The 16,346-nt window shown below is 48.6% G+C and overlaps 1 protein-coding gene across 1 annotated transcript; it reads right to left on the bottom strand.

Annotated features, from left to right (window-relative positions):
• Positions 1 to 1,824: 1,824 nt before the first annotated feature.
• Positions 1,825 to 4,746, bottom strand: LOC100089603 (monocyte chemotactic protein 1B-like). Its single transcript, XM_001518914.4, has 3 exons — positions 4,600 to 4,746; positions 2,990 to 3,104; positions 1,825 to 2,359 (listed from the first exon to the last, which is right to left on the bottom strand). The coding sequence occupies exons 1-3, from the start codon at positions 4,679 to 4,681 to the stop codon at positions 2,260 to 2,262; spliced, it is 297 nt and encodes a 98-aa protein (XP_001518964.2). The 5' UTR covers positions 4,682 to 4,746; the 3' UTR covers positions 1,825 to 2,259.
• Positions 4,747 to 16,346: the final 11,600 nt, after the last annotated feature.

The raw sequence follows: 16,346 nt of genomic DNA, 5'->3' as shown, positions 1-16,346 counted from the left end.
TTAGTCAGGGAAGGCCTCCTGGAGGAGATGTACATTCAATAAGACTAACAACTTCTCGGTGCCTCAGTTACCTCATCTGTAAAATGGGGATTAACCGTGAACCTCACGTAGAACAACCTGATTACCCTGGGTCTACCCCAGCGCTTAGAACAGTGCTCTGTACATAGCACTTAACAAATACCAACATTATTATTCTGGGAGGAATCCTGGTGGAAACTCGGGTTCCTTTAGGTTCTGTGAGAAGAAAAGCTTCAGCTCAGTTGAGCTGCACTTGTTATGGGGGTCAGCTGAGGTGGAAGGATCCACACACCAGAGACCTGCAGGAGCGGTGAGAGCTTGACATCAGCCACTGCTCTCAGCTCCGCTCTGGGACCCCGACATGGGATCTGAGGGGATAGAGAAGCAGCATGGCTCAGTAGAAAGGTGACAGGCTTATTAGGAGTCAGAGGTCATGGGTTCTAATCCCGGCTCTCTCAGCTGTGAGATTTTGGGCAAGTCACTTCACTTCTCGGTGCCTCAGTGACCTCATCTGTAAAATGGGGATTAAAAGTGTGAGTCCCACGTGCGACAACCAGATTACCTTGTATTCCCCCCAGCCCTTAGAACAGTGCTTTGCACATAGTAAGTACTTAATAAATACCACCACCCCAACACAGGATCTGAGGGGATTCAAGAGTCAACCCTGCTTTCAACCCTCGCCTCACTGCCTTCCACATCTCCTCAGGAGGTAGCCATCTTTTCCTTTCCCGGAGCCCAGCCTCCCCTCTTGGAGGAGAGGGAATCACAGGTAGGCTTATTTGAATTCATTTGTGCTACCGGACGGGGCTGTGTCCAGTGATTCCACCCTCCATTCCTGCCCCATTGACCAAAAGGGAACATTCCAGAGACCGGGGGTGGTCTCTCTGGGGTCATCATTCTGTTGGCAGAGGTGGGGCCGGGCCAAGGCTTCCACCTCTTTGGGACTGGAGGACTGTTTTTAGGGGGTAGGGATTGTGTGGGAGACTTTTGGGGGGAGTCTCTTGGGGGGCCATGGGAAACTCTCTACTCCTGAGCAATGAGAGTGCCTTATATTGAAGAAGCCCCAACACTCAGCACAGGGTTTAGTCCCACGTTAAAGACAATGATGGTATTTGTTATGCGCTATGTGTCAAGCGCTAGAGTAGAGAATCAGGTTGGACACAGTCCATGTCCACATGGGACTCACATTCCAGCTCTAATCTCACACATACTTAGACTTTTGGCCCCATGAGGGATAGGGCATATGTCCAGCTAATTAATTTGTACCTATCCTAGCACTTAGAACAGTGTTTGACACATAGTAATGTTTCTTTATTCATTTATATTAATTTCTATTTATTATTTATTTCTATCATCTCTCCCTCTAGATTCTAAACTTGTTGTGGGCAGGGAATGTCTGTTATAGTGTTACATTGTCCTTTCCCAAGCACTTAGTACAGTGCTCTGCACCCAGTAAGCGCTCAATAAATACCACTGATTGATTGGAAGGCGCACAGGCTCGGGAGTCAGGAGAACTGGGTTCAACTCCCAATTCTGCCAATCACCTGCTCGGTTCCCTGGGGCAAATCGCCGATTCGTTGTGGACCTTGGTTTCTTCATTTGTAAAATGGAGTTTCCGATAAATTGTGAGCCTCATGTGGGACTGCGATCTGAAAACCCTGAATCTACCCCAGTAAGCTTGTAATCAATAACATTACCTTGAAGCCCAACTTTGTGGAAACAGTAATCGGCCTCCCTAACCCCACAGTGCGTTCTCCGAACCACCCCTCTCCCTCAGCTTCCCACACAGAAGACACAACACCAGGATTTTATACACAAAATAATTCATATTTCCTTTAGCAACTTCTCCATAAAAATGCTAAAAATAATAATTTCTCAGAGTTTTACACAACCTTTTCTCTGCAACCTTTCACATATCTCATTGAACTTGTGATATCCTGTGAGGTAGGGAGATTAGGTACAATTTTCCCCACTTAACAGGTGCTTATTACAGAGTAGTGCACCCAGCAGGTACTCAATAAATATTCTACTACACCAAGGGATGTGACAGGTGAAATTAAAAAAAAAAACACAAATAGGGTTTAATAAACCAAGATAATAATTTAAATACGGGTGCATGTTGAAATGAAACACATTCAAATATTATATAAAAATTCCCAGAGAGCAGCAGAAGGAGGCCTTTTCGGAGGTTTCGGCCACAACTCGGAGTCTGAGCGGATCTGGAGAGGTCGAAGGGAAGGCTCATGGCTTCTTGCGCCTGGACTCCAGACGCTTTATGCGATCCTGAACCCATTTTTCCTTGGGGTCCGTGCAGATTTCAACCCCTTTCACGGTTCTGAAGCTGTGGAGAAAAGATGGTCTGGTGAGATCACCCCGGGATAGAGAAATTTGTTGAGGGAAGGGAATAAAGTCAAGACTTTGTGCCACTGGGTTCTGCCTAGCTCATCCGTTGGGCTTGGCCGCCCTTGGGAAGGGACAAGCCTTGCTCCAGAGCAGCCAATCGGAGAAAGATTTATTGAGCAGTTACCCTGGCCTGGGATTAGCAGCCAGGTGTTTGAGGTAAAAGAGGGAGTTTTGAAGAAGCGGTGTGGTCCAGTGGCTAGAGCACGGGCCTGGTTGTCAAAAGAACCTGGGTTCTAATCCCGCCCCCGCCACTTGTCTGCTGGGTGACCTTGGGCATGTTACTTCACTGCTCTGGGCCTCGGTTACCTCGTTTGTAAAATGGGGATAAAGACTGGGACCCCCTTATGGGACAGGGACTCTCCAACTTGATTAGCTTGTATCTTCCCCAGAGCTTAGTACAGTGTCTGCACATAATAAACTCACAAGAAATACTATTTAAAAAAATTGAGGCTCCTGACTCCCGTCCTCTCTCCACCAGACCATAAGGATCCTGGCTAACCCTCCTTTTGACCTGGATCTGGGAGAGGTGGGCTACTTGGGGTAGGGGAGAGGGGAAGGTTTTACTTACATCACAGATTCCAGGGAACACTTGGAGCTGGTGACAAAGTAGCCAGACAGCAGGTGGAGAGGGATTGGCTTCTTCGACCAGCTGAAGCAGCAGGATTGAGGGATGTTGACTCCTTCTGAAAGAATTAAAGGGGGGGGGGGGATTGAGGCTTTTGCTTTTTTAAAAATCCTCAACCTAAAAGAAACAGGTGTTCTGAGCCTCCCCAACCCAAACGGTTCTCGGCCACCAGAGCTTAAACTCTCTGTGCCTCGATGACAACTCCTCGCTCCTCTGAGCCATGTGGAAGCTGCTGATGGAAAGGGTCTAGGGCTTTTGGAAGGAACAGTGGATTCAGGGATTTCTTTGAAAGCCTGGACCTTGGGAAATGATAATCAATCGCATTTTTTGGGCATCTGCTACGCCCTGAGCACTGTACTAAGCGCTCGGATCAGATTTGGAAGACACAAACCCTGTCTTCAAGGAGATTATGGTCTAATAGTAATAATGGTGGCATTTGTTAAGCTCTAACTCTGTGCCAGACATTGTTTTAAGCACCAGAGTAGATACAAGGTAATGAGGTTGTCCCACGTGGGGCTCACAGTCTTAAACCCCATTTTACAGATGAGGTAACTGAGGTACAGAGAAGTGAAGTGACTTGCCCAAAGTCACCCAGCCGATAAGCGGCGGGGCCGGGATTAGAACCCACGACCTCTGACTCCCAGCTGGACCTCACCACTTTTATCGAAAAAATAAATTAGTCTTGCTCACAATCAGAGGTCAATGAATGCCAATGTAAACCACAGCCAAAAGAGGCAGTTTGGCCTAACGGAAAGGACCAGGGATAGGGAGTCAAGAGACCTGGGTTCTAATCCCTGCTCGGTCTGCTGTGTGACCGGAGGCAAGTCACTTGACTTCTTTGTGCCTCAGTTTTCTCATCTGTAAAATCAACTGTATTCTCTAGACTGTAAGCTCGTTATGGGCAGGAAACGGGTCTGCTAATTCTGTTGTACTTGCCCAAGCGCTTAGTACGGTGCTCTGCACATAATGAGCCCTCAATAAATATGATCGATTGAGCGCTTTCTGTGCGCAGAGCACCGTACTAAGCACTCGGGAGAATACAATATAACAGAGTTAGTAGACAGCATCCTTGCCCATGACAAATGAGAATTCACTTTCTCCTTCCCTCTCAGGTGGTGGCCCCACGTGGAACACGAACTGTGTCCCACCTGATTATCTTGCATCTCCCCAGCACTTAATACAGTGTCTGGCACACAATAAGTGCTTTAAACGAAGGCCACAATTACCATTACGCTCCCTCTCTAGACCGTGAGCTCGTTGCAAGTAGGAAACGCATCCTCCGACTCTCTTCTCTCCCAACCGCTGAGTGCAGTGCTCGGCACCTGGTAAGCGCTCAGTAGATACCACCGATTCATTCATTCAGTCAGTCAAATTTAGCGAGTGCTTGCCATGCACAGAGCCCTGCCCTCAGCGCTTGGGAGAGTACAAGAGAACGATAATCAGGCACATCTCCTGCCCACCGCGAGTTGACAGTCTAAAGGGGGATTTGCCGATGAGGATTTGCTATTACAGGAGGAAGAGAAAGTTCAGGAGAGAAATTGAAGGAAACTCACCAAGCTGAGCCTCAGCCTGCCAGCAGAGGAGGGTAGCAGCAGCAGCCAGGAAGACGGAGGCGAGGGCCACGGAGACCTTCATATTTCCTGCTCTGGAGGTAGGAGAGTTTGGAAGGAGGGAGCAGGCTGTTTTAGGCTGTTCACCGCCTCAATGAATTCTCCAACTCGCTCCCCTCCCTTTATAGTCAGCGGGCGGTGGGGAAGTCCCTTGGCCGGAGCTCTGCTCTGGACACGTCATGGCCCAAAAATGGTGACCCGTTAGATTCCAGATCTGCTGAGCTGAGGAATTAGGCCCTAGGGAGTTTGCCAGGAAACGGGAGAGGGAAGTTGTGGTTTATGACTCCGTGTTTCCACTCTGGAGCCGGAAGGAGCAGCAGCAGGGTGATGGAGACTGACCGGGGGAAGTGAATCCTTTCGTCGACTTCTCCGGTCCGGGCTGGGAGCAACATTCTTCGAAATTTCGGGTGTCTATTCATAACTCTGTTATTTTTTTAACGGTTTACTGCATGGCTAGCACAGTACAGAGTGCTGAAGTTGATTGAGAATCACTAGTTTGGACGCAGTCCTTGCCCCACGCCGGGCTTGAGGTCAGAGGAGGAAGGAGAACAGGGATCGAATCCCCCTTTTGCAGATTAAAAAACTGGCCCAGAGAAGCAGCATTGCTTAGTGGGAAGAGCTTGGACCTGTGAGGCCGAAGACCTGGGTTCTAATCCCGGCTATGCCAAGTCATTTAACCTCTCCGGGCTTCAGTTTCCTCAGCGCCGTCGAGTCGTCTCCGACCCAGAGCGTCACCGTGGACACCTCTCTCCCAGAACCCCCCACCTCCATCTGCAATTGTTCTGATTGTGGATCCGTAGAGTTTTCTTGGTCAGAATTTGAAAGTGGTTTACCACGGCCTCCTTCCGCATAGTAAACCTGAGTCACCGCTCTCGACTTTCTCCCGTGCCGTTACTGCCCAGAACAGGGGAGTTTTGACTTGTAGCCGATGGCCTGCCGCTCGCTGGCCACTGGCCGAGCTAGGAGTGGAATGGATAGGCCTCTGCTCTACTCTCCCTCCTGTAGTCGAGACTGGTAACGTACTGGAAACTCGGCAGGAGCGACCCTGAGAGGTGGCTCAACAAATACCATTTTAAAAAATAGTGAAGTGGCTTGTCCAAGTCATACGGAAGGCAAGTGGCGGAGCCAGGATCAGAACCCAGGTCTTCTGACTCCCAGGCCTGTGCTCTTTCCACTCTGGTATTATTTCATCAGGGCTCATTGCATGCCAAACACTCTGCTCAACTCTGGGGTAGGTACAAAATAATCAGATCAGGTATAGACCCCTGTCCCACCCGCCTCTCATTTAAAGATAGGACAAGCCAAATAAATAATCGAATGACTTCATTTTCATTCTTCCTCCTGTTCCCACAGTTTATAAATCAATTTTTGTCTGTCTCATCCGAGAGATGGTAAGTTCCTGGGAACTGATGAACTGCAGGGAAAAGAAAGCAGTAGCAAGATTTATGATCCCTGACCTCCAGGAACTTCCAGTCTATTGGAGATCAATGCCTTTGGTCAATCAGTGCTATTTATTGGGCACCTACTGGGAAGCAGAATGGAGCCCGGGCTTGGGTCAGAGGGCAAAGGTTCTAATCCCGGCTCTGCCACTTGTCTGCTGTGTGACTTTGGGCAAGTCACTTCACTTCTCTGAGTTACCTCATCTGTAAAAATGGGGATTAAGACTATGAGCCCTAACTGATGACCTAGTATCTACCCTAGAGCTTAGAACAGTGCTTGGCACATAATAAGGGCTTATTATTATTACTGAGAACTAGGCAGTGTATTAAGTGTTTGGAAGGGGACAACAGTAGCAAGATACATGTTCTCCCTGCCCTCTTACAATCTAATGGAGATCATTGGCATAAGTGGTATTTATTAGGCACCCACTGAGGGCTAAGCACTAAACTGAGTGCTTGGGAGGGGACAAAAATAGGAAGATATACTTTCCCTGCCCTCGCGGAGCTTCCAGCACTTAGTACAGAGCCTGGCACATAGTAAGTGCTTAATAAATACCACCATCATCATCATCATCGTTATTATTATTATTACAGCCTAATGGGATGGGAGGCACAGATGAAGGAATTTTACAAATTGTGGGAACAGGAGGAGGGACAAAGAAGTCAGGAAGTCAGACACATACATCAAGATAGAACCGAATAATTGAATCGACACCTCAGCGTAGAAATAAATATCCAAAACAAATAAAAATATACGTACAAAAGAGCTCCCGGTATTAATGTGTCAGTGCGTCCAGGGTCAGGGACTGTGCCCACCTTTATTTGCTCGTATTCACCCCAGGCTTAGTACAGTGCCTGGCACACTTTACAAAAACCGCAGTTATCATCATTATTAGATACTCAATCAGCAATTTATCCAACCTGGAATTCCGTCTCTGGGGATGGGAATAGCCAGATGGTGGCCCCCAATTTTGGTCCATCCTCTGACCCAGAGGAGCTGCTGAGGCTCATGGAACTGATTTGCTGTTAAGAGTCCATGGGGGTGAGGGGGCAGGGGGTGGACCCTGCAGATAGGGAAATACATTTCACCAGCCCCAAACCAGTGGCATGTGGGGGGGTTTAAGTAAGTCATGCAGTTACCATAGCAGAGGGTGATGTAATGTAGCCCACACTTCCTCAAGAAGACCAAGGCTGGCTTCATCAGGCAATCGTATTTATTCATTCACTCGTTCGATCATATTTATTGAGCATCTACTGTGGGCAAAACACCATATTCAACCCTTGGGAGAGTGCACAAAACAATAGGCACATTCCCTGCCCATGACAAGTTTACAGTCTAGAGGGGGAGATGGACATCAATATGAATAAATTATTTACAAATATGGACATAAGTGCTCATTCCTTCACTCAGTTGTATTTATTGAGCGCTTACTGTGTGCAGAGCACTTTACTATGTGTTTGGAAAGTACAATTCAGCAATAAATAAATAAAGAGAGACAATCCCAGCCAACACCGGGTTTACAGTCTGGAAGGGGGGAGATAGACATTAAAACAAGTAAACAGGTATCAATATAAATAAATAGAATTATGTACACATCAAAACAAGTAAATAGGCCGTGGGTCTGAGAAGGGGGATGAGTAAAGGGAGCAAGTCAGGGTGACGCAGAGTGCTCACCGTGTGCAGAGCTCTGATCTAAGTGCTTGGGAGAGCACACTATAACACACAGTTGGTAGACACGTTCCCTGCCCACAGTGACACTTAATCAGCCGTATTTACTGAACCCTTACTGTGTGCAGAACACTGTACTATGCACTTAGAATACAATATGGCAGAGTAGGTAGACACATACCCTGACCCCGAGGAGTTTACAGTCTAGACGGGCAGGAAGACAGATGAAAAATTACGATATGGACCTAAGTCCCGGGGGGCCGAGGGTGTGAGCTTGTTGAGGGCCGGGAATGCCACCGTTTATTGTTGTATTGTACTTTCCCAAGCGTTTAGTATACTGCTCTGAACACATTAAGCACTTAGTAAATACGACCGAAGGAATGAATAAGTCAATCAAGTGACTGGATTCCCATTACACTCACTTCTTTCAGGGAGGGGAAGAAAACTGTTCGGGGCTGAGACCATATCTGGACCGTACCATAATTCAGGGTTTGATCCTCCAACCATCTAATCAATCAATCGTATTTATTGAGAGCTTACAATGCACAGAGCACTCTACTAACCTCCCGGGAGAGTAAGATATAACAGAGGTGGTAGATACATTGTACGCTGATAGAGTACGATATTAAGGTCATGGGTTCTAATCCTGACTCCTCCACTTGTCTGCTGTGTGATCGTAGGCAAGTCACTTCACTTCTCTTTGCCGCAGTTACCTCAGCTGTAAAATTGGGATCGAGTCTGTGAGCCCTATGTTGGACAGGGACTGTGTCCAACCCAGTTTGCTTGTATCCATCCCAATGCTTACTACAGTGCCTGGCACATAGTAAGTGCTTAAAAAATACCATTATTATTATTATTACAACAATACACAGACACATCTCTGCCCTCAGTGAGCTCAAAATCAAGGTGGAGAGATAGACATTCATTCATTCAATCGTATTTATTGAGTGCTTACTGTGTGCAGAGCACTGTACTAAGTGCTTGGACTGTACAATTCGGCAACAGACAGAGACTATGCCTGCCCAATGACGGGCTCACAGTCTAAAAAGGGGAGACAGACAGCAAAACAAAATAAGCAGTCAGGCATCAATACCATCAAAATAGATTCATTCATTCAATAGTATTTATTGAGCACTTACTATGTGCAGAGCACTGGACTAAGCCCTTGGAATGTACAAATCGGTAACACATAGGGACAGTCCCTGCCCTTTGACGGGCTCACAGTCTAATTGGGGGAGACGGACAGACAAGAACAATAGCAATAAATAGAATCAAGGGGGTGAACATCTCATTAAAACAATAGCAAATAAATAGAATCAAGACGATGTACATTTCATTAACAAAATAAATAGGTTAATGATAGATAAACTAGATAAATACAATCATAGATATATACAATCATTAATAAAATAGAGTAATATATACAAATAAACACAAGTGCTGTGGGGAGGAGAAGGGAGTAGAGCAGAGGGAGGGAGTCGGGGCGATGGGGAGGGGAGGAGGAGCAGAGGAAAAGGGGGGCTCAGTCTGGGAAGGCCTCCTGGAGGAGGTGAGCTCTCAGCAGGGCTTTGAAGAGGGGTAGAGAGTTTGAGTTACACCAGGGACCATATAAGGATGAATCCAGCGCTTAGAACAGTTCTTGGCACATAGTAAGCACTTAACAAATACCATAATTATTATCAAACGCTTACTCAGTGACTGAATATACAAATTAACTGACCGGGGGGGCAGACCAGTGCTAAGGTTAGGGATTCGAGGTTGAGTACTTAAGTCCCGAGCCAGTTCGGTTTTGTAATCTTTCCTTTCGGTTGAAACTCTCTCCACAAAACCTCAAGTAAAAGCCGAAAATGAAACCTCCAACATCGCACTTTCTACAGCACGGAAGGGCCAGAGCGCCTCTTCCTCCTGCCGGCCGCTTCAGAGCCGTTGGATCCACGAGGGCCGGCATGGACAGCTGGAGAAGGCCTAGGGCTCCCAACCCGTTTCAATTCCCTGGTCCGAGACGCTTTACTCATCTGAGGGCGGTTAACTTCTCAAAGGCCGGCGGAGGACTGAGGGGAAACCCGATGATGTGATCGGAGCCCAGATGTTCTCCGTGTCCAGATGGGTCCGGGTGAGGCGGCGGAGGCTGGCGAAGGAGCTGAAGAATCGGCTGTCCCTCGATTTCAGATTCCTCCACTCCTTTCCCTGTAAACGCCAGCCTGTCGCCTTCTGCCAGGCAGGCCGGACGGGGGGATGATGATGACGTGATCGAAGGCCAGATGTTCTTGATTGCCCATATGGCTCCAGGTGGGGCAGCCGAGCCTGGCGGAGGAGGAGCTGAAGAATTCACTCGCCTCAATTTCAGACTTGGCCACTTCTTGCCTCCAAACACCCAGCCTGGATCTCCCTCCCTTTAAAAAAAAAAAATGGTATTTGTTAAATGTTTGCTATGTGCCCCACGCTACACTATACAGCAATAATAATAATAATGTTGGTATTTGTTAAGCGCTTACTATGTGCAGAGCACTGTTCTAAGCACTGGGGTAGATTTAGGGGGTAATCAGGATGTCCCATGTGAGGCTCACAGTCTTAATCCCCACTTTACAGATGAGGTAACTGAGGCACAGAGAAGTTAAGTGACTTGCCCACAGTCACACAGCTGACAAGTGGCAGGGCCGGGATTCGAACCCATGACCTCTGACTCCCAAGCCCGTGCTCTTTCCACAGAGCCACACTGCTAAGCACTGGGGTAGATACAAGCTAAGCATGTTGGACATAGTCCCTGTCCCACATGGGGCTCATGGTCTCAATCCCCATTTTAGAGATGAGGGAACTGAGGCCCAGAGGAGTGAAGCGACTTGTCCAAGGTCACACAGCAGACACTGGTGGAGCCGGGACTATTATTATTGAAAGATGCCCTTTTGTTTCTTGGGGTTTTGGGGTTTTTTTTGGCATTTGTTCAACGCTTACTCTGTGCCAAGCTATGTACTGGACATTTGTGTAGATTCAAAATAATCAGGTTGGACACTGTCCATATCCCATATGGGGCTCACAGTTTTAATCCCCATTTTACAGATGGGGTAACTGAGGCCCAGAGAAGTGAAGTGACTTGCCCAAGGTCACACAGCGGACAAGTGGCAGAGCTGGGATTAGAACCCACGACCTCCTGACTCCCAGGCCTGTGGCCTATCCACTATGAAATGTTGCTTCTATTAAGGAATTGAGAAATTTCTGTTTGATGCGGAGGTGGATGGGCAACCCCTGGAGTTTCTTGAGGAGTGAAGAAACACTGCCTGAACGTTTTTGTAGAAAAATGATCCAGGCAGCAGAGTGAAGAAGGAACTGAAGTGGGGAGGGACAGGAGGCTGGGAGGTCAGCAAGGAGGCTGGTACAGAAATTAAGACGGGATAGGACGGGATAGTTTGGATGGAGAGGAAAAGATGGATTTTAGTGATGTGAAGGTAGAACCCACAGGATTTAGTGATGGATTGAATATGCGGCTTGAGTGAGAGAGAGGGATCAGGGAAGATGGTGGTGCTATCTCTGTGGTGGGAAAGTCACGGGGAGGACAGGGGTTGGGTGGGGAGATAAGGTCTGTTTTAGACATTTTTGGGTCTGAAGTGACGAGAGGACATCCAAGTGGAGATGTCACGAAGGCGGGAGGAAATGCGAGACTGCAGAGGGATGAAGGCTGGAGATGGAGATTTGAGTGTCATCCGCACAGAGGTGGCCGTTGAAGACATGGGAGCAAATGAGTTCTCCAAGGGAGTGGGTGGAGATGGAGAATAGAAGGGGATCCAGACCCGCCGGGACAGTGTCCACCCCGATTATCTGGTATCTACCCCAGCTCTTAGTACACAGTGACTTGCCCAAGGTCACCCAGCAGAGAAGCGGCAAAGCCGCGATGAGAATCCAGGCCCTCTGACTCCCAGGCTCGGGCACCTTTCCACTAAGCCACGCCACTCCGTGAAACAGAGACCCCGGCGCTCTCGGCAATCGTGAACAATGATGGTGATGCCGGCTCTTTGGCTTCAGACCGGATGCGATCATGTCTGATGGGTGAGAGGTGAATCACGCCAAACAAAGGCTTCCCTTTGATGCTCCCTCAAACCCTGCTCCTGGGGACCACGACACCGGGCCGTGAGTCTTTTCCAGGGCCAAGGGAGGGAAGGGGTTTCCCAGACTGGAGCAGCCCCGGAAAGTCCTGGAAGGAGATCCACAAACTCGCCTCTGGGCTGAGAGCCCAGGAATGCTGGATGGCACCCAAGGCTTTCTCTTCTCTCCGGAGCCCCGAGCCTTCTCCGTCTGACCCTCTCAGAGATAAAGATGGATTCTGGCTCTTTGGGAAAGAGGCGCATTCCAGCGTGTGCACCACCCTCCTTGCCAAGTTTCCATTCTGCAACTCTCCTCTCCTCCCCCACTCCCCACCATTCTGAAGAATGGAAACTTTCTTCCTGTTTGAAAACCGTTGGTTTCCTGCTTGAGGGTTAACTCTGACCCCAGGATCCTCTTCCATATCCTCCCACACTTCTATTCCACCCCCGCCTCAGGGATCCCACCACAAGGAAGAGCAGAAGCGAAAGTGACTTGACCTGGACAGGCCGAGGCCCCGGTGGACCTCGGCCCCCGAGCCGGCTCGAACTCGGGGAGTGGGTTCGAAACATGATGAACTCCCCCCCACACCTCGCCGTCTTGGCTTTCTTCTCCTCCTCCTCCTCCCCAGCCTCCTCTCCTGCTCCCCCCACCCAGAGCGTAAAACCTTTCAGGCTCAGAGGCGCTACTTGGGGCTCCCCAAGAGTCAGAGCAATGTGGCCTAATGAATAGGGGATGGGGCTGGGAGTCATAAGGACCTGGGTTCTAATCCTGGCTCTGGCGCTTGACTGCCGGGTGACCTTGGGCTAGTCACTTCACTTTTCTGAACCTCAGTTTCCTCTTCTGTAAAAGGGAGATTCTGCGCTCTCCTAATACTGCGTGCTCCTTGAGGGATGGGGACTGTCTAATCTCACTGTATTTCATCTACCCCAGTGCTTGGCACATAGTAAGCCCCTGACAAATATCACAATTATCATTATTGCCCTGGGTCCTCTCCGTCCCAACGCCGAGGATTGTGAGAGGCCAAGAGAGGAAATGATGCCTATCATTTATCTAGAATTTTATTTTACTCTGAAGATCTCATAATTCCACTCCTCACCTCTGGCCCCGGGAGGGTAGTTGCTCGTTTGCATGAACGACCCAACGAGGCACGGAGAGGTCAAATGACCTGCCCAAGGTCACACAGGGTGGCTTCTCACTGGGGCCACCCCCTCATCCTAGCTTGAAAGTGAGGATTCTTAAGCACTGGAGTAGATGCCAGATAATCATATCAGTCACAGTCCCTGTCTCACAGAAGACTCAGGGTATAACGGGGAGGGAGAAACAGTATTTAATCCCCATTTAACAAATGAGGAAACCGAAGCACAGAGAAGTGAAGTAATTTGACCAAAGTCACACGATAGGCGAGTGGCAAAGCCGGGATTAGAACCCGGGTCAGTCAGACCAGACACGGCCCCTGTCCCACGGGGGGGTTGCGGTCAAAGAGGGAGGGCGAGCTGGGATTTAATCCCACTTTACAGATGAGGAAACTGAGGCTCACAGAGATGAAGTGGCTTGCTCTGGGTTGCACAGCAGGAGAATGACCAGAACCCAGAGCCCTCAATAAATACCATTGATTGATAAATTCCTAAGCATGCGTTGCCTTAGCAGATAATAACTGTGGTATTTGTTCAGCGTTTACTGTGTGCTGAACACTGTACTAAGCACTGGGGTACACGCAAGCGAATCGGGTCGGACACAGTCCATCTACCACGTGGGACAGCCCCCGTCCCTCTAGACGGTAAACTCGTTCATTCAATCGCAATTATTGAGCACCTACTATAGGCAGAGCACTGTACTAAGCGCTTGGAAGAGAACAAAATAGCAATAAACAGACACAATCCCTGCCCACAATAAGCTTACGGTCTAGAGGGCGAGACCCAAGCGCTTAGTACAGTGGGGTGGGAGAGTGATATGTCCAAGCGGCACACGCTGGTGCTAGATTCAGTCATTCATTCATTCAATCGTATTTATTGAGCGCTTACTGGGTACAGAGCACTGTGCTAAATCCTTGGAAAGTACAATTCAGCAATAAAGAGAGACAATCCCTGACCACACCGGGCTTAAAGTCTGGAAGGGGGGAGACAGACATCAAAACAAGTAAACAGGCATCAATAGCATCAGTATAAGTGAATAGAATTATAGCTACATGCACATCATAAGTAAACAGGCATTAATAATAAATAAATAGAATTATAGATATGTGCATATATACACAAGTGCTGTGGGACAGGGACGGGGATAGAGTTGGTTTCCACTTTTTGGTACAGGTTGCATCATTTTTTTTAATGACACTTGGCACTTTTCTGGGGTAGATAAAAGCTAATCAGATTGGACCCAGTCTCTGTCCCACCTGGGGCTCACAGTCTTAATCCCCTTTTTACAGCAGAAGAGTGATGGAGCTGGGATTAGAACCCAGGCCCTCTGTCTCCCAGGCCCGGACTCCAACCTCCAGCCTATGCTGCCTCAAAGCTACTTGAATAAAAGGGAAATTCTATTTTCCAAGCGAGTTGCAAGAAAGGAAACTGCCCAGCTGGAACAGTGGTTAGTAGCCAGGATTTAGCTGTACGGGACTGTTTGCCCTGCGGTTTTCAGTAACTTTGAGGCTCTGCGCCCACTGAAGATATGATCAAGAAAACACAATAAAGTAGTCAAGACGTTGGACTCTGTGTCTGCCCTCCGGGTCAAAAAGCTTGGATGCTCTCTCTGATCTTCCCAAAACATTCCCCTTGTGAAAAACCGGTCTCTGTCACTGTCTCTCCTCCAGTTTCCCCCATTTCCCTTGCTCCCTTTTAAATTTTTTTAGGTTGATGAAGCGCTTACCACACGCCAGGCACTGTACTAAGTCCTGGGGGTAGATAGAAGCTAATCAGGCTGGACCCAGTCCCTGTCTAACATGGGGTTCACAGTCTTAATCTCCATTTTACAGATGAGATAGCAAGTGGGGGAACCAGAATTAGAACCCAGGTTTTTCTGACTTCTGGGACTGTGTTCTATCCATCAGGCTACACTGCTTCTCATCCCGGCTCTGCCGCCTGCCTGCCGCGTGACCTTGGTCGAGTCGCCTGACTTCTCTGTTCTCAGTGTCCTCATCTGTAAAATGGGGATTCGATACCTGTTCTTTTTCCCCCATTGGATGCGTAAACCTTAACTGGGCAGGGGTTCAGGTGATCTAATTTTTATCGTATCTACCTCAGGGCTTGGCACATAGTAAGCACCGTTGTTATTATTATTATTTTCACTATTAATAAAATTATTATGGTATTTCTTAAGCACTTAAGCACTGTAATAAGTGGTGGGGTGGATACAAACTCATCGGGTTGGACAAAGTCCCTGTCCTACCTGGGGCTCACAGACTCATCCCCATTTTACAGATGAGGTAACTGAGGCGCAGAGAAGTTAAGTGACTTGCCCAAGATCACACAGCGGACAAGTAGTGGAGCCGGGAATCAGCATCAATGGAGAAGCAGTGCGGCCCAGTGGATAGAGCACGGGCCTGGAGTCAGAGGGACCTGAGTTCTCGTCCCAGCTCTGCCGCTTCTCCACTGTGTGACCTTGGGCAAGTCACTTCACTTATCTGTGCCTCGGTTCTCTCATCTGTAAAACTGAGCTAAGCCAGTGAGTCCCATGTAGGACAGGAGACTGTGTCCCACCTGATTGACTTGTATCTTCTCCAGCGCTTAGAACAGTGCTTGGTACGTGGTAATGCTTAACTCGTTCCTTAATTAATACTTATTATTTATCATTATTATCACTGTTACCAGGAAAATCCGACCCAGCTGCCCATTGAAACTTAGAAAGCCAATCTCAGACGAGGAGGAGAGGATGGTTTCCAGTTGAGCCAATCACCGGACAGACTCTCTCTCATTGCTCAACGATGGTCCGTTTGGAGCCGGGAATCCAAATTTCATCCCTGTGGTTTTACTCCGTCCTCCCGGGTTTTCAGCCAGAGAGCGGCTGTCCTAATTCTCAATTCTCGGATATGTGCTGCAAGCTAGAGCTGTCCACTTCACCCAAACCCACCGCCCCAGCCCCCCGTAAGACTCATCTGCTAACATCTGTTTTCCAGTTCCCTTTCCCCCCCCCCCCGGCTCGCTAAGTTTCCATTCTTCAGTCCCCCTCCCATGGATCACTGTTGAATGCTTGGTTCTCCCAACCGGCCACCGGGGACCAGTTTGGTACCTTGCGATTCCTGGAAACCGAGTCACAGGGAAGAATCCTTCAAAGGATTCCTCGAATCATTCGATCCTTCGATCGACGGTGCTCGCTGAGCACTTGGGAGGGCACAGTTGGAAGTGGCGTGGCCTCGGAGATAGAGCTAGGCCCGAAAGGCAGAAGATGTGGTTTTCAATCCACTTCCGCTGTGACCTTGGGCAAGTCCAGTTCATATATTATGGCTTCAATCCCAGCTCTGACCCTTGTTGTGTTGTGCCTTGGGAAGTCACTTCACTTCTCCGTGTTCCTGTTCC

Source organism: Ornithorhynchus anatinus, chromosome 17 (assembly GCF_004115215.2).
Source record: "Ornithorhynchus anatinus isolate Pmale09 chromosome 17, mOrnAna1.pri.v4, whole genome shotgun sequence".
Classification (NCBI taxonomy): domain Eukaryota; kingdom Metazoa; phylum Chordata; class Mammalia; order Monotremata; family Ornithorhynchidae; genus Ornithorhynchus; species Ornithorhynchus anatinus.
The sequence above is the reverse complement of the archived record's forward strand: the minus strand, read 5'-3'. Positions and strand labels throughout refer to the sequence as shown.